The 13,880-nt window shown below is 48.9% G+C and overlaps 3 protein-coding genes across 4 annotated transcripts in view; 1 reads left to right on the top strand and 2 right to left on the bottom strand.

The window, feature by feature from the left end:
- Window positions 1-13,880, top strand: part of LOC144178098 (protein zwilch homolog) — a 261,163-nt gene that overhangs the window by 116,263 nt on the left and 131,020 nt on the right. The window lies entirely within an intron of this gene.
- LOC144178097 (uncharacterized) lies at window positions 1,587-7,076 on the bottom strand. Its single transcript, XM_077705626.1, has 3 exons — window positions 6,646-7,076; window positions 5,641-5,734; window positions 1,587-5,290 (listed from the first exon to the last, which is right to left on the bottom strand). Exons 1-3 carry the CDS (start codon window positions 6,796-6,798, stop codon window positions 2,469-2,471), a joined length of 3,069 nt encoding a protein of 1,022 aa, XP_077561752.1. The 5' UTR covers window positions 6,799-7,076; the 3' UTR covers window positions 1,587-2,468.
- Window positions 7,547-9,231, bottom strand: LOC144178096 (uncharacterized). Its single transcript, XM_077705625.1, has 4 exons — window positions 8,887-9,231; window positions 8,624-8,814; window positions 7,924-8,057; window positions 7,547-7,707 (listed from the first exon to the last, which is right to left on the bottom strand). The coding sequence occupies exons 1-4, from the start codon at window positions 9,142-9,144 to the stop codon at window positions 7,571-7,573; spliced, it is 720 nt and encodes a 239-aa protein (XP_077561751.1). The 5' UTR covers window positions 9,145-9,231; the 3' UTR covers window positions 7,547-7,570.

Raw genomic sequence — 13,880 nt, 5'->3', positions numbered from 1 at the left:
GGCGGCTGCTTATCAGCGCAACGTACTGGTGGTGGAAATCTTCGGCTTCGCGCGGCTTGAATGTTAGGAAAAGAGTGGTGGCTTATCTGCAACAACATTCTAAAGCGTGAATCGCGTGGTAGATTTGGTATAGGGCTAGTGCGCTGCTACTTTGGCCTAGGGAGCCTACATAAGCCGCGCCTTCGTCGTTTAGGGTGGCGACAGCAGAGCCCAAGGTTTCCTAACGGTGGCTGCGGCGGCCGCCAAACTTGACGGGCCGCCATATTGGTCCCCGGTGCCCGCCCGACCCAGGGAGCCGGCATGCGCCGCGCCTATGGAGGCGCGGAATAGGCTATCTCTAGAACGACCTGCTTCGAAACGATAGTGCGTGGTTAGTGGTTATCGCCAAGCAGCTTTCCAAAAACTTCCTGCTGCTGGGAACAGTTGAGATCGTGGGATCATTCGTTTAATGCGGCATTCACGTCCTTGGTAAAGGCTTGCCAATGCCTCCTTTGGAGGCCCTAGCTGTACGTAGAAGCGCGCGAATACGCGATTTTTTGTGCGTGGAGCTCGATGTGGCGCATAGCCGGTGTATCTTGTTTTTCACATGCAGAATCGTGCTACGGGGCAATTATTTTTCGCAGGTCAGTTCGGTGGCAAGCACGAAATATATCTCAGAATTATCTGCTAATACATAAGCATTCTTCCGACGCTTGTTGCACGAACGTTTCATTTCCTTGGTGGCATTGAAGGAACACGTCTCTTTTAGGGGCGAAGCCCCTTAATGGCTCGGGCTGTGGCCGTCTCATGTCGTCGTCGATGTAGTCATGGCACTAAAACACCGGGACCCTTGTTTACGCCTTACGGTAAAGCGTAACGCGTACTAGGAAAACACACCAGGTCACTCGTTTTCCAATGACTCGCACTAGAACGCGCTGCGCTTCAAAGCTGTATCCTTCTACCCCCAACGGTTTCACCTCCGTGGCAAAAACGCCAAAGCGCCGAGGATACACTTGTACACCGCACGCTTCGCTTTTCCCAAGGTTTCACGTTAGTGGAAATGGCCGGGGATTTTATGTCGCCTTACCTCGCCGTCATTCTTAACCCGGGAAGGTTCTGTTTAGGTAATTGCACGATGACGCCCGATTAGAGAGACGGTAATTTCATTTTCAGTTTTTGGCTTTTATATCATTTTTTAATTGTTTTGGCACTATTACCCTTTTATTTTTTATGCACTATTATTCAATTGAATAGGTTGACTTTTCAAATTACGCATTTTTGTGCAGATACAAGGCACTACATGTTATTAGGGTACCCCGCAAATGCTATAGCATAGAAAATATCGGTGTACTAGTAAAGTTTCTGATACAATAAAAATGGCCCGCACAGACTAAACCACTGTTGCCTATAGAACCTCCCCAGCCTATGCTTGAATCGTTCTGCCCAAACTGGGCATCTTAACGTGCCCAATGTGTAATTTAACACGTTTACACACACTAAAAAGAATATTGTTGAGGTGGCAACACAAAATATTACATCTATGGCTGAACATACACGTCATCATGCCTTGAAGCGTACTTTCATTACACGCATAAAGGAAGACAAACTTCACGTAAAATTCTTTTATTGCACTGCTTGCGTGACATGCAGATGCCCCCTTCTCGAACAACAGGCGTACATGGGAAATACAACAAAACACACAAAGTAAATGTGTCCGAGCTAATAAAGGCATGGAATTTCAAGAAGCACTTTACGTAGCAGACTAATGCATGTAAAAGTTACCACTCATTCGTGACTTTTTTCCAATGGAGCTGTTGGAAAAAAACTGAACACACAGGCAACGAGCAAAATTAAAGCCCAGATGGGCTACACAGGTGGACAATGCTGATGAGACAAACGCAGAGATAACTAATGAAGGAGAAAGCAAGTAGAGAAGAATACGGCTTGCTTCACTGATGACAGTGAGAAAGCATTTTACACGTCTGCATAAGTAGTACTTTGAGCAAGGATACATACATGAACCAAAATATTGGGGAATAAATCAATAAGAAAATTCCCCAAGCCCCACTGGGTTAATTTAAATTACCCCACTGAAAATTACATGACATCAGTCGAGAACAAAAACACGTCGTGAGCAACTGACACAATGGAGAGCAACGTCTCGAGAGAAAGGTGCAATGTGAACGAAGGCACACCACTGTTCTTGGTTTTGAATGCCTTTTTCGGGCTGGTACTGAGGAACAGCAAAAGAAAATGTTAGCAGTAAAATATTTTACAGCTATTTTGAACACACTATAATGTAAATTATACAAAAAAGGCATCAATTTTCCTTTATCATCATTGTACGGCAATGAAGTTGCATAGAGTCCTTAACAAAGGCAGTCCTAAATTATGATTGAACGTACCACACCCAAGTCTTCAAGTGTCCTCACATAAAAAAAAAATTTATCGCAGCTGCGTACGCTCTACGGTTCTAGCTGGCTGCTGAACTACTCCAAGTTTGCCGCAGCACAGGTTTTGCTTGCTGCCCCATTTACTCTGTGTTCATGCTGCTGCCTGAGGTAAATCTTTAGTCTTGTTCGGACATATTTTTCGAGAAGCAGCTTCTCTACAGTAGGCTTGTGCAAACTGCAACATCCCAAGTGCATTTTTACAGACTTCTGCAGGGCACTCAGAATGCTTGAAAATGGCTTTTTCACCTTCATGACTTCACCCATTTCAGCAAACGTTTTGAAGTTTTCTTCACAATCCATCAAAATTGTCATTACAGACATGCTTGGCTGGATCAGATTTCCAGCATTTTTCACGTACTCCTTCAACTGGATGAGGCTGCTGTATTTCCCAGGAGCACTGTCAGTCAGTACTGCTTTACAGCTTTTGCAGTTACCTATAGATTTTAAAACAGACCTCAGAAGGAAACCACCGATGTACGCTACGATGTCGCACTCTGCTTCCGTCAGTCCAATCACAAACAAGTTCTCTAACTCCTCAGCCTGCTGAATGGGGTCTTCCTCTAGCTTTTTTAAGCTTGGCTCAAGCAAGTCAGCCAGATGACTGCTGTCGTCAATGTTGTAGCTCGAAGTCTTAGGGGTGTGTACAAACTGGCTGACACAAATGGCCTTCAGTGCACATTTAACATCATACGCACTTGGAACTGGCTTCTTCAACCTCACAACTGAAAAAATATTTTCTAGGCAATCTTGGATCAACCTAGCAGTGAGGAGGTACAAGTACCCGCGCCTCGCCAGGAGCTCCTCTGACAGGCGCAGCACAACAGTTGTAGACACCAAAAGACCGGCCTGCGATGGCTTCCAGTGTGCAGTTGCTCCCATGTTCATCCGAGTGAATGTAGCACATGCCAGCTGCAATGTCCCAACTGCTTCCTGGTGCTTTGCGCGGTCAAAATGACTTAAAGCAACGATGGGGTGTCGTGATGACATCAAAGTGTACCACTTAGTGACAAGGTCAAAAAACCAGGCAGTTGCTTCAGCTTCCGGCTTCAAGATTTTGAGCTTGATTAGATAGCGAATGGCAGGAGGTGCTTCACGGAACAACTGCACTGCGATGTTTACTTTCATTTTTGCGAAATGTCCATCGCTGACATGAATGTCCGACAGCTTGTTAGCGATTTTGAGGTCATTTTTTTTATCATATTCGAGAACAGCCTCAACATGTTCAAGGGTAACAGTTTTTCCTGGGATGCAATGCTCCTCTGTCGTCTCCTTCCCCAGGGTAAAACTTCCTGAGCGGAGAAGCTGCCCACGTATGTTTTTCAAAACGTGAGCAGGATCAGCCATGAAATACAGCTCCCTACCATCCAAGTGAGGGTGTGGTATAGAGCAGACAGTTTGCGAGTGCCTGTGGCTTGAAAACTCCAGCAGCTGCCACACTTTCCTGTTGGCACTTCCCATGTCACTTGTTACAACAAGAACTCTCAGGGACACCTCAAAACAAAGCGCAATTAAATGAAATATAAGCTCCTTTAAAAGGCTTCCGTCAGTAGAACGACCAGTGAAGTGGTAAGCGATGACCTGTTTCCACCTCGTGTTTAGACCTCCAATCATAAACACGAGGGCATGGTTTGCAACGTTGTCAGTTGACTCTGGAAGTGTCGTACCCCCAAAAAGGCAATCCAGAGAGCGGTCATGTTCAAACCCTTGACTAATTTCCATCTCATCCATGAAGAGGACGCAATCTTTCTCAATGTCTTCCATTGTTTCTGCCTTACGCTTTAGAACATCCAGCACTTCAGTAAGTACACCAGGCAGAAAGCGAATGTTTTGCATTCTTCGAATCAATGTCCGGTTAGATGGCAGTGGGTATGACAGAGACCTGAGCAATTCGTAGCCTGTTGTACCACATGCGTGCTTTATTTGGAGGGCTACGCGTATAGTCTGAACTGACCACTTGCGAACCCTGCCTTTTGTTGTTAGAGCCTTCGTTTGATCTGCAGCAAGAAATGTCGATGATCTTAATGCGTTCAGTTCTTGCTGAACTAACCTTAGTTTCTTGTTTAGACTACGTACTTTTGATCTCGTCTGCTCATGCAGTTTTACCAAGTTTTTACACCTTCTGCTTAAGTCGGCGTTTTTTTTCCGGAGCTCGGAATTTTCCCGATGCAACGTCGACAATGTGAGAGTTGTGCTGCCTCCAAACATAAATGCAGCTGGCATGGTTGACTGTTCTTGTGGAGGAGTGAGACCTGCATCATTTGCTACGGTGTTGGGAGGGAGCTGTTTCAGAATGGCTACGGATGAACCTGGAGTAGCGTTTGTGTCGCTTGCTAGATTGTTGGCAGACAGGTGTGGTGGAGAGGCGGCTACTGTCTCATGATGACACCCAAACTCACCAGTGCTGTCTGCGTCATTGGCTGGAGGAACAAATGGCAGGGGCACACGCACGGATGTACACTCACACCTGCACTCGGCAGCACTGTCCGCATCACTTTCTAGATTGTTTGCAGGCGGTAGAGGAAATGAGAAATCTCCCAATGCGTGAGCAAGCCTGGACTCAGGATTGCTGGTACTGATGCTTGCTGCCTTGTTGGTGGGCAGACTTGACAGCAAGTGGGCTTCTGGAGGATCACCTCTCGCGAATTCAGCAGTGTCATGAGGAAGAGCATCTGGCTGTAAAACGGCTGCTGAAATATGAGCACTCAACTGAACACCGTGCTCAAAACTCGTTATGTCGCAAGGATCCGTAGGCAGCTGTGGAATGTCTCCAGATGTGCAAACACGCTTGGTGTTAGACGAATTCGCAGGTTTCATGGCAGAAGTGCGCTTCTTCGGGGACTTCCGGTGTTTTGGAGCAGCTGGAAAAAATTAAACATACAAACATTACTACAATAACATGCTTGCCTATGCATTCTCACTCAGCAAACAGTTCCAATACTTATTTTCGCTTTGCAGACTAAAAATTACAAGCAAAATGTTATCACGCACTTTCTTGAATGGTCTGCACCACACAAAGCATATTACTATTCCTTATAGATGTTCTGAGTAAACAAAAATAAGAGCGAAATGCCGCAGTGCAATTGAGGCAATGCATTTAGATGAGTTTGTCTTTTCTCTGAATGACCCAAACTAGATTCACAAATTCAAAGGAAAATTAAATTTGTGTCCATTTTACGGCTTTATATAACGAGTTCAGATATGTTCTTACCACGATAGGGAAAGAGAGTTGGGACAGCATCCGGCCTCAGCTTTTTCAGTCCATCTTGTCGGTGCTGCTCAAAACTTGAATCTTCAAAATGTGCCTAGAACAAAAAAAGTCAATCTAAACAATAATTGAAAACCACATAATGCATTTGAATTACTCGCTCGAGAGGCAGAATGATCGCTTTCGCGCGTTTTTTATCTTTTGGAATGGAAATTGATTATGCCCTCTAATTGCAGTACGGGAATTTTTATGGGGCGGCTCGCCACAGAAATCTTTGCAGACTTTAGTGACCCCTCATACGCCGTTTGGCAGTATTGCATGAAAGAATCAATCATATATTCCACCCCCGCACGGAATATCAGCACAAGCAACGCAGGGAACAATTGCCCGTCTACGGTAGGGGGGATTTCACAACACCTACGAGGCGAGTCTACGGTAGAGGGGGAGATTTCACAAAGCCTACGGGGGCGCCAGCCAATTTTTTCGGCGACCCGATGAATATCCAGCCCACGGCAGCTTCAAAATCGATTGCCGAACTCTGAATTGCAGCGCATTCGAAGATTTGGCAGTCGCTCAGTGACCGCTTTTGTCGCTTGGTCTCGACCAATTTTTGTCGCAGTGACGAGAATCGCGTTTTTTTTTTTTTTTGTAGCAAGCGTGAACGGTCCGGGCCTTCCGATTCCGGGGATGTTTTATAACCAGGCTTAGTTTTGAACATTCACGTTTCATGCATGCGTAATCCGGCATAATCGAACCACGCAAAGCATCCACTTGCGCGCACGCTGCATTCGCACGCTAAATTGCCGCTCGGCTACGCGCAGCCGTCGCTGGAAGCCATCAAAACAGCCATGGCCTCCGCTACCGGCGCGCAACGGCGCTGCGGCGACGGAGGAGACGTTGAGGACACGACGGCGCTCGGTGAAAGCGTTGCAGGTGCATAGCACTTACATAATAGAATATAGCTGCAAGTACGCGTGCGAAAAACATGAAGCGAGGTGCAATACTCACAGCGCAAACACGAGAAGCAGCAGTGGGCTCCCAGCGGTCCCTTTTCACTTGTACGAGCCAGCGCTTTCTTCGGTTCGGGCTGGCCGGGAAGCGGAACATCCGTGTGCCTTTTCTGCAATGGTTCGTACATTGCGGAACGCAACAGCCGGGCATTTTTGGTGCTCACACAACTCCCCACACGTTCACCGAGCTGGCATGGTTACGAAAACCTTCCCGTGGTCAACAAAAGTCACCGCGAGTCACGGGCGGCAAAGACGCAGCCTTACGCACACGGCGGCAGTGAGCCGACTGGGGCACAACATGGCGCCGTATCGGCCCCGTTGCTATGGCAACGTGTGCTGGCAACGCTGCCCGACGGCGGGAGGCGGCACGAGCTGTGTCAAAGAGTGGCACCACCCTAAACGACGAAGGCGCGGCTTATGTAGGCTCCCTACTTCGGCCGTACACGCAGCGCCACCTGGCAGCCTCCGCGGCATTTTTTGCTTGTCCGGGTCTTAGCGAAGTCAGCCGCCGCCGGTAACGAAAGGTCTCTTCGATTTGGCCTGCACTTTCTGCATGAGTTCAGGATGAGTTCAGCCAGTTCAGCGCAGGCGCCGCCACTGCAGAACCGGTCCTGCACTTTTGTCGTCTGCTTCTGCACCTCCTCCCTGGGAGGTGCAGGGAAAGCGTGAACTCATCCTGCACTCTCTGCACCGTCGGTAAATCGAAGAGAAAAGTGCAGGCGCCGCGCGCTGCACTCGAAAATCGAAGAGACGAGTGCTGCACTACCTGAATGAGTGCAGCGAGTGCAGTAAAATCGAAGACACCTGAAGTGTTGCGGGATGGCGCCTCTGCGGGCGAAAACACGCAAATCAGTCTACTGTTGCGTCTACGGATGCCATAACAGCTACGCCAACACTGCTGACAAGCTCCCGAAAACCAGTTTTTATTCCTTTCCGTGGAAGCCGTACGAAGAGGAGCGCAGGCTGCGCTGGATTAGGGCTGTGCGTCGTGCAAGATAAACAAGCGCGTTTGGCGTCTCTTTTGACAGCTCCCTCCTGGCTTCGGCTTCGGTGTTTCTGCCTGCAAAAATAAAAAAGAAAAGAAATGTGTTAATGTGGACTGAGGAGTTCTAACATGAGAAAGTTTGTTTGTTCAACAAACTTTCTTCTTCTTGTTAATATGACCTGTTTCATGCAATTTAGTTTATTCACGTGCATTTAAGACTCTATTTACTGCAAGTAAAAAGGACGGATTGAGCAAATGTTTAAGGTTGTGCACCCATACGTGAATCCTTACCGTAAGTTGTGGCTTGCGCCCAGAATGGGCGTGGTGAAGCGAGTGCAGCTGCAAGTGCTTCAAACTCTGTCCTCCTCGTTTTGATGCGGTGGGCCATCGTGCTTGTGATGCGGTGCTTCCGCTCTTGGTGCCATCTGCGACAAAATGTGCCATTTTGTATAAAATGCACAACACGCTGTGAAGCACATAAAGGCTGCAGATATAACAAACCTGTCTACAGCAGCCTGGCCCAGGGTTAACAGCGCGATCTCCGCTATCTGCTCCACGCTTTTTTTCACAAACGTTTTGTAATACGTTTCCTCTCTCTGCTCCAGCATAGCGAGAAGGTTGCACCTGTTTATTGTCAGGGGTACCACGCTCGCCACCTGCATGGTTGCGTACGTTTCTCGCGCTTCCCCGAGCAGCGATCTGACAACCTCGATGCCGAGATTGAGACTTTCGTCTACAGCTTCTGTGGAAGCACCGGTTGGATCTGCATTTTCGTCGTGGCTGTCCTCGCACGCGATCATGTCCGCGAACGCACACCTCACGCCCGAGAATTGGGCATGTACCGTTTTCGGGCACAGGGGTTTGAGTACTGGGGCAGGCAAGGGGCGACCTGTATAAATAATTATCAAGTTGTATGATGCAATACAAAAAAGCACGCATGCTTCAATGTTGAATAATCTGAACAATTCAAGAAAGCGCTCCTCGTGCTTACTTGCAAAGAGTTCCTTTATCTGTTTCTTCGTGTCCAGGGTCGGTCGCGTAAGCACGCGGCAACTCCGTGCACGATTTCTCCTCGTGGCTGTTTATGAAAACGGCCACCGCCGCCGCGTGTTTACACCAACCGCGGCAGCCAGCCTTGCACGAACAGCGGCCTCGCACAATGCGCCTTGGGTTCGGCGACAACTACATAAACAAAACAAATCACCATGTACGTGAAATAAGCACATAAGGGTATCTCAAATACAATTCACTCACCTCCAGCCGCACGTCGTAGTCGCAAGTGCTCTTCATCTGCGGAATGCACCTGGCCACGATTTCAGACGGCGCCGTCTCGCTGAGGATTTCTTCTTTTACGCCGTACACGTGGTTGCTCGCGTAAAGCTTGATGCCGCGCCTGAAGCAACTTCCCTTGAAATACTTCTCAGGGCTCTGTATTTTACTAAAACCGCAATACAGCACGCACGATCCGCTTGGCGCCGTCATGCTGGCCTCGCGCGGACGCGGCCGAGCCATAGAGAAAGCCTTGCGGAGCTGCGTTGCACGGAACGGCGGACAAGCAAAAAATGCGGCGCGGCGCCGGAGGGGGCGCCACCGGTTCCAATTCAGTGGCGCCTCCAAACGAGCGCACGAGGCCTATTGCGAAAACGTGCAGTGCACGCCAGCGCGGATACAACTGGCGTGGTGTGGGCGGCGCGGTAAGAGGCGGCAACATGGCGTCGGCACTGGCCGTGAAGCTAGAGTGAACTAGAATGCTTGTATTCTAGTTCACTGTAGTGAAGCGGTGCAGGCAGTTCCAGTAAGTTCCAGCGACCGCTTCTAAACGATCGCTGAAATGCCGCACGGGGCGCAGGCAAAGATGCTCATGCAAGAAAAGAGCTAATAATGTGGGCGAAAAGTGGAATATAAACTGCCATCCACGCTGCTTGTGAAAGCGCCCATCACAAAATACCGCGGTGGTAAGCCTAAACATCTCTGGCGTAGCTAGCCAGCTCGGAGCGCTTCGAATCTCCCGCCATTAGGTACGCGTCTCCCCATTGGTGCAAGTCATCAGGCTCCTCCCACTGCCACGCGAAGAAGCCATCGCGAGCGCGGAATCGTCGACACGAGCACGAAAAAAAAAAAAACAAAACAAAAAACTTACGCGCAACGCCGATGTGCACGATTCGTGCGCGAAAACGGGCCATGCGGTTCACGATTAATAAAATCAACTTGCCGCGCGCGGATAGGCCTCCTGCGCTGCCCAGGGGGCGCTGCGCAAACGGCTTCCGGGCTGTACTTCCGGGTAGTACAAAGCTGCGCTGGTCCCATAGGATCCCGTGTTGACAGAAGCAAAATGAGCTCGACGCTCCCGATTATTTTGCGACGTGGTCACCAGCTCATCCTCGACGCGTCCGATCTATTTCAGCGACCAACTTGGCATTACTGGAAAAAGCTTTGCAGCGCTAAACACGTTTACAGCGCCGACGAAAGTGCCGGGACCGTGACGGCGTCTGCTACTCGCAGGTTCACCGATCGATGGTCATACGAAGTGAAATTTCTAGTTTAAACTAATACTCTAGGTGACAAAGACTTCTCAAAAACAGCCGATCAAAAAAGAAGAGTGACGCAATCGGCGATGATCGCGCTTTAAACAAGAAAGCCGCCCGCATCTTCCCACGGGGGGAACTCGAGTAAATGCGACGCATCTACTCGAGTAAAGCAAAGCGTCACGTCAAGCGTAAGCCATGCAAAGACGCCCTTGACTGAATTCCGAACGCGCGCTCCGCCGCTTATATACGTTGAGGGGACTGCGTAAGCCGGTCCCAGTCGACGACGTTGGCGTACTTGTAAAGCGGCGTGGACTCTAGGTGTTTGAGCCAACCGCGGATGTTGCTTGGCCTGAGAACGGCACACTGGTTATATGCGCAGCGCGCCCGAAGGAGAGGAAACCGCGGAAGAGAGAGTACTGCACATGCGCCGGCCCAAGCGCGTCTGCCGGCCGCGGCTATGACGCAACGTGCCGCGGCTATGACGCAACACAATCCAACACAATCCACTTTAATCCAATCCAAATCCAAGCCAATCCAATCGAATCCAATCCAATGCCCCTCGCGAGAGAGTGTTCGAATCCAATCCAATGCCCCTCGCAAGAGATGTGTTCGCTTTCGCCTCGACGCGCATGCGCAGTGAGCGTGCGGACTACGGACGCCAACGCGGGTGACATCGTGAGTTACTGAAATGCTCTGCATTTAAAAGCCAGCGAGTCCGGCGGACCGCAGGCTCGCCTGCTGCCGTGCGCCGCTCTTTTGCGTACCTGCACACTATGCGTGCACTTTCATTAAACAGTGCTCGTTTGCGTCGCCGTTACGAATACATGGTGTGCAGCTTAGCTTGCCGTTTTGTTGTGTGTCTCAGTGACAAAATGCCGCGACCGTCAGAAGCGTCACTGAAATCTGTTTTGCGATTCCGAAATTAGTGGCCGCAAAACAAAGTGGTCGGGCGAACTAAGAGGCCGCTCGCTTTCCTTGTTTGCTCTCACTTTACTTAATTACGCTCTTGCAGCATACATTCCCAGTTCGCACTTAATAGCCTATAATGATCAGCAACGGCCGAGTTCCATGCAGCCGACATGGCGGAGGGCTGGACGGCAAATCGGGTGGGAGGAGGAGGAGGCTTTGAATGCAAAAGAAAAAATTCAGCGAATTTCTAATAATATTTAACAATAACCTGCCGAAGTGTGAAGATGGGGGGGGGGGAAGTTCAACTGGAGGACGCCAATTCTCTGTTCTTGTCTTGCTGTCTAACTCCATTTGAAGTCAAAACTGGCGTGTCGGTGTTCAGACTCGACGTGCCCTGCGCTAGAAAACCAACACAGTCAGTGATGATCGTATGTAAATATTCGGGGCCCCGTGCCGTGTATGCGGCTGTGTTATGTGATGTTATAGAAGTACACATCTCTGCAGGTAGCGGGCGTGTGATTTGGTGCATGTTTTGCGTCCTTTAATGGCGCGCAATTTGTTTATTTGGCGCTATATATTGCCCCCCCCCCCCACTCGCTAGTATACATGTACCCTGCCGTTCGTAAATCGTGCGGCGTAAAACGTTACGCAAGAATCATTTAGTTTGCGAAAATACGAAACAAAATTTCCGCTCGTTTCAAACGCGGTGCCAGGCGAGAAGTGTCAGGTGAGTCGGCTGCGCTATTCTTGCGTTCGCTTGCATGCTCCCGCTGAAGCAACATTTTGCAGTTACCTCAGGATATAGGATGAGCAGCGCTCCGTGTTTATGCTACTCGTGAACTTTCCTTTGTCGACCGCACGCAAGAAGAAAAAACTGTAACTGTCGTCAAGCAGTTAAACCACCCGACCTGGCGATACTGTCCCACGCCGCGACAGCTCGCTCAAAAGAAAGCAGACAAATCGGCTTCTTTTAGCGGATATTATTTTGTTTTGCCTCTGCAACTACTTTAAGGGCTATTTCATACAGTATGCAGTTATTTAAACACGCCACAAAGCGCCACAACCAACTTTCACTCTGGCTTGTAATTGAAAACACATGGAGGGCGGCGATGGTCGTCTGCTTTTGTACTACCCAGAGGCGTCGGCCGCTAGGGGCGCTGCATGTCGCCAAAACTCCACCGCAGGAGGCCTATGGGGAGTCTGTCGCTATCTTCCGAGGTGCATCAAGCAAGGTCAGTTGTGATTATCAGGTACGCGCGAACTAAAGGGGGCCTATTTTTTTTTCTTTGGGTGTCTACGTTAGAGGAGGGCAAGGGGTGCACGCTGCGTCAGATGGCCGATTTCATCCTTTCTTTTTCTTTTGCTACCCTAAAACGATGCCTCAGCTGTGCCGCTATACAAGCAGACCCGCCAAAAAACCGCACTATAAACTGTATTGTGCTTCGGCCAACCGCATCTTAAGCGGTATGCTTATGCATTGAGTTCTATGGGAGGCAAACCGGTGGTCGCAAAAACCCGCGTTATACCCGGTCCCGCACTATAAGCGGTTACGTTATAAATGGTCTACACTGTACTCCAAAAATCTGTGGCTTGTCAGTACCTCCAGCTACAGACGTCACTCGAAGCTGTAGCTGTCAGAGCCATAGTTTTTGGCAAACTAGTGACAGTTTGCTCTCTCTACATTTCACCCGACTATCGCCTTTCCAACGTCGAATTTGAAAACCTAATCAATGAACTACCTGAACCTTACATCATAACCGGTGATTTTAATGCTCACAACCCCATCTGGGGATCTGTGCGAGCCGATGCTCGAGGGCGGCTCATTGAAAGGTTTGTCACGACATCCGGATGTTGCATCCTTAATAAGAAACGCCCCACATATTACAACTCCACACACCACACATATTCAGCAATAGACCTTGCAATTGGCTCTGCAATCTTACTGCCTATGCTTGAATGGAGTGTATTTAACAGCCCGTATGGCAGTGATCATTTTCCTGCAAAACTAACTGCTGTAAACAATGACTCTCAAGGCACAGAACCACTTCGAACATTTAAATTACAAGCAGCTGACTGGAAAACATACAAAGAACTTTTCAGGCTACCCCCTACAACAATATGCCATTTAGATGTTGAAGCAGCAAGTTCACTGATTACAGCCCACATTCTTGACTCTGCTCAGAAAAGCATTCCAGAGACTACTTTTAAAACTCTCCCAAAACCCAGACCATGGTGGAATGAGGACTGCGCGCGCGCACGGTCTGAACAGAACAAGGCGTGGGCACTTTTACGCCGCTATCCCACGGCCGACAACCTTCTCAAGTTTAAGCAGGCAAAAGCTAAAGGGAAGCGTACGCGACGTATCGCAAAAAACGAAACTTGGACCAGGTTTATATCATCTATAAATTCTTATACGGATTCTAGGAAAGTCTGGACTAGAATAAAGAAGCTAAAAGGATACAAGAGTCATCCTATTCCCCTAGTAAGTAGTGTGGGTAACTCTGTAAAAGATCAAGCAGATGCTCTTGGGAAACACTTTGAACATGTATTCAGTTCTTCACATTATACACAAACATTTTTACAGCATAAGAAGGCAGCAGAGCGTCAGCCCCTTCGTGTGAACCAACGCTCGAATGAGGGATATAATGCTCCATTTACCATGCTCGAATTGATGAGTGCACTCTCGACATGTGGTAAGTCAGCCCCTGGAGCTGACCGAATCAGCTATGACATGATCAGACACCTACACAGTGAAACCCTGCATGCAATACTCTCTCTCTTTAACAGGGTGTCTAGCGACCGGGAAAACCG

Source organism: Haemaphysalis longicornis, unplaced genomic scaffold, assembly GCF_048455015.1.
Source record: "Haemaphysalis longicornis isolate Haplotype H1 unplaced genomic scaffold, Haemaphysalis longicornis Haplotype H1 scaffold_4, whole genome shotgun sequence".
Lineage (NCBI taxonomy): Eukaryota > Metazoa > Arthropoda > Arachnida > Ixodida > Ixodidae > Haemaphysalis > Haemaphysalis longicornis.
Note: the sequence above shows the minus strand (reverse complement) of the source record. Positions and strands in the feature narration are given on the sequence as shown.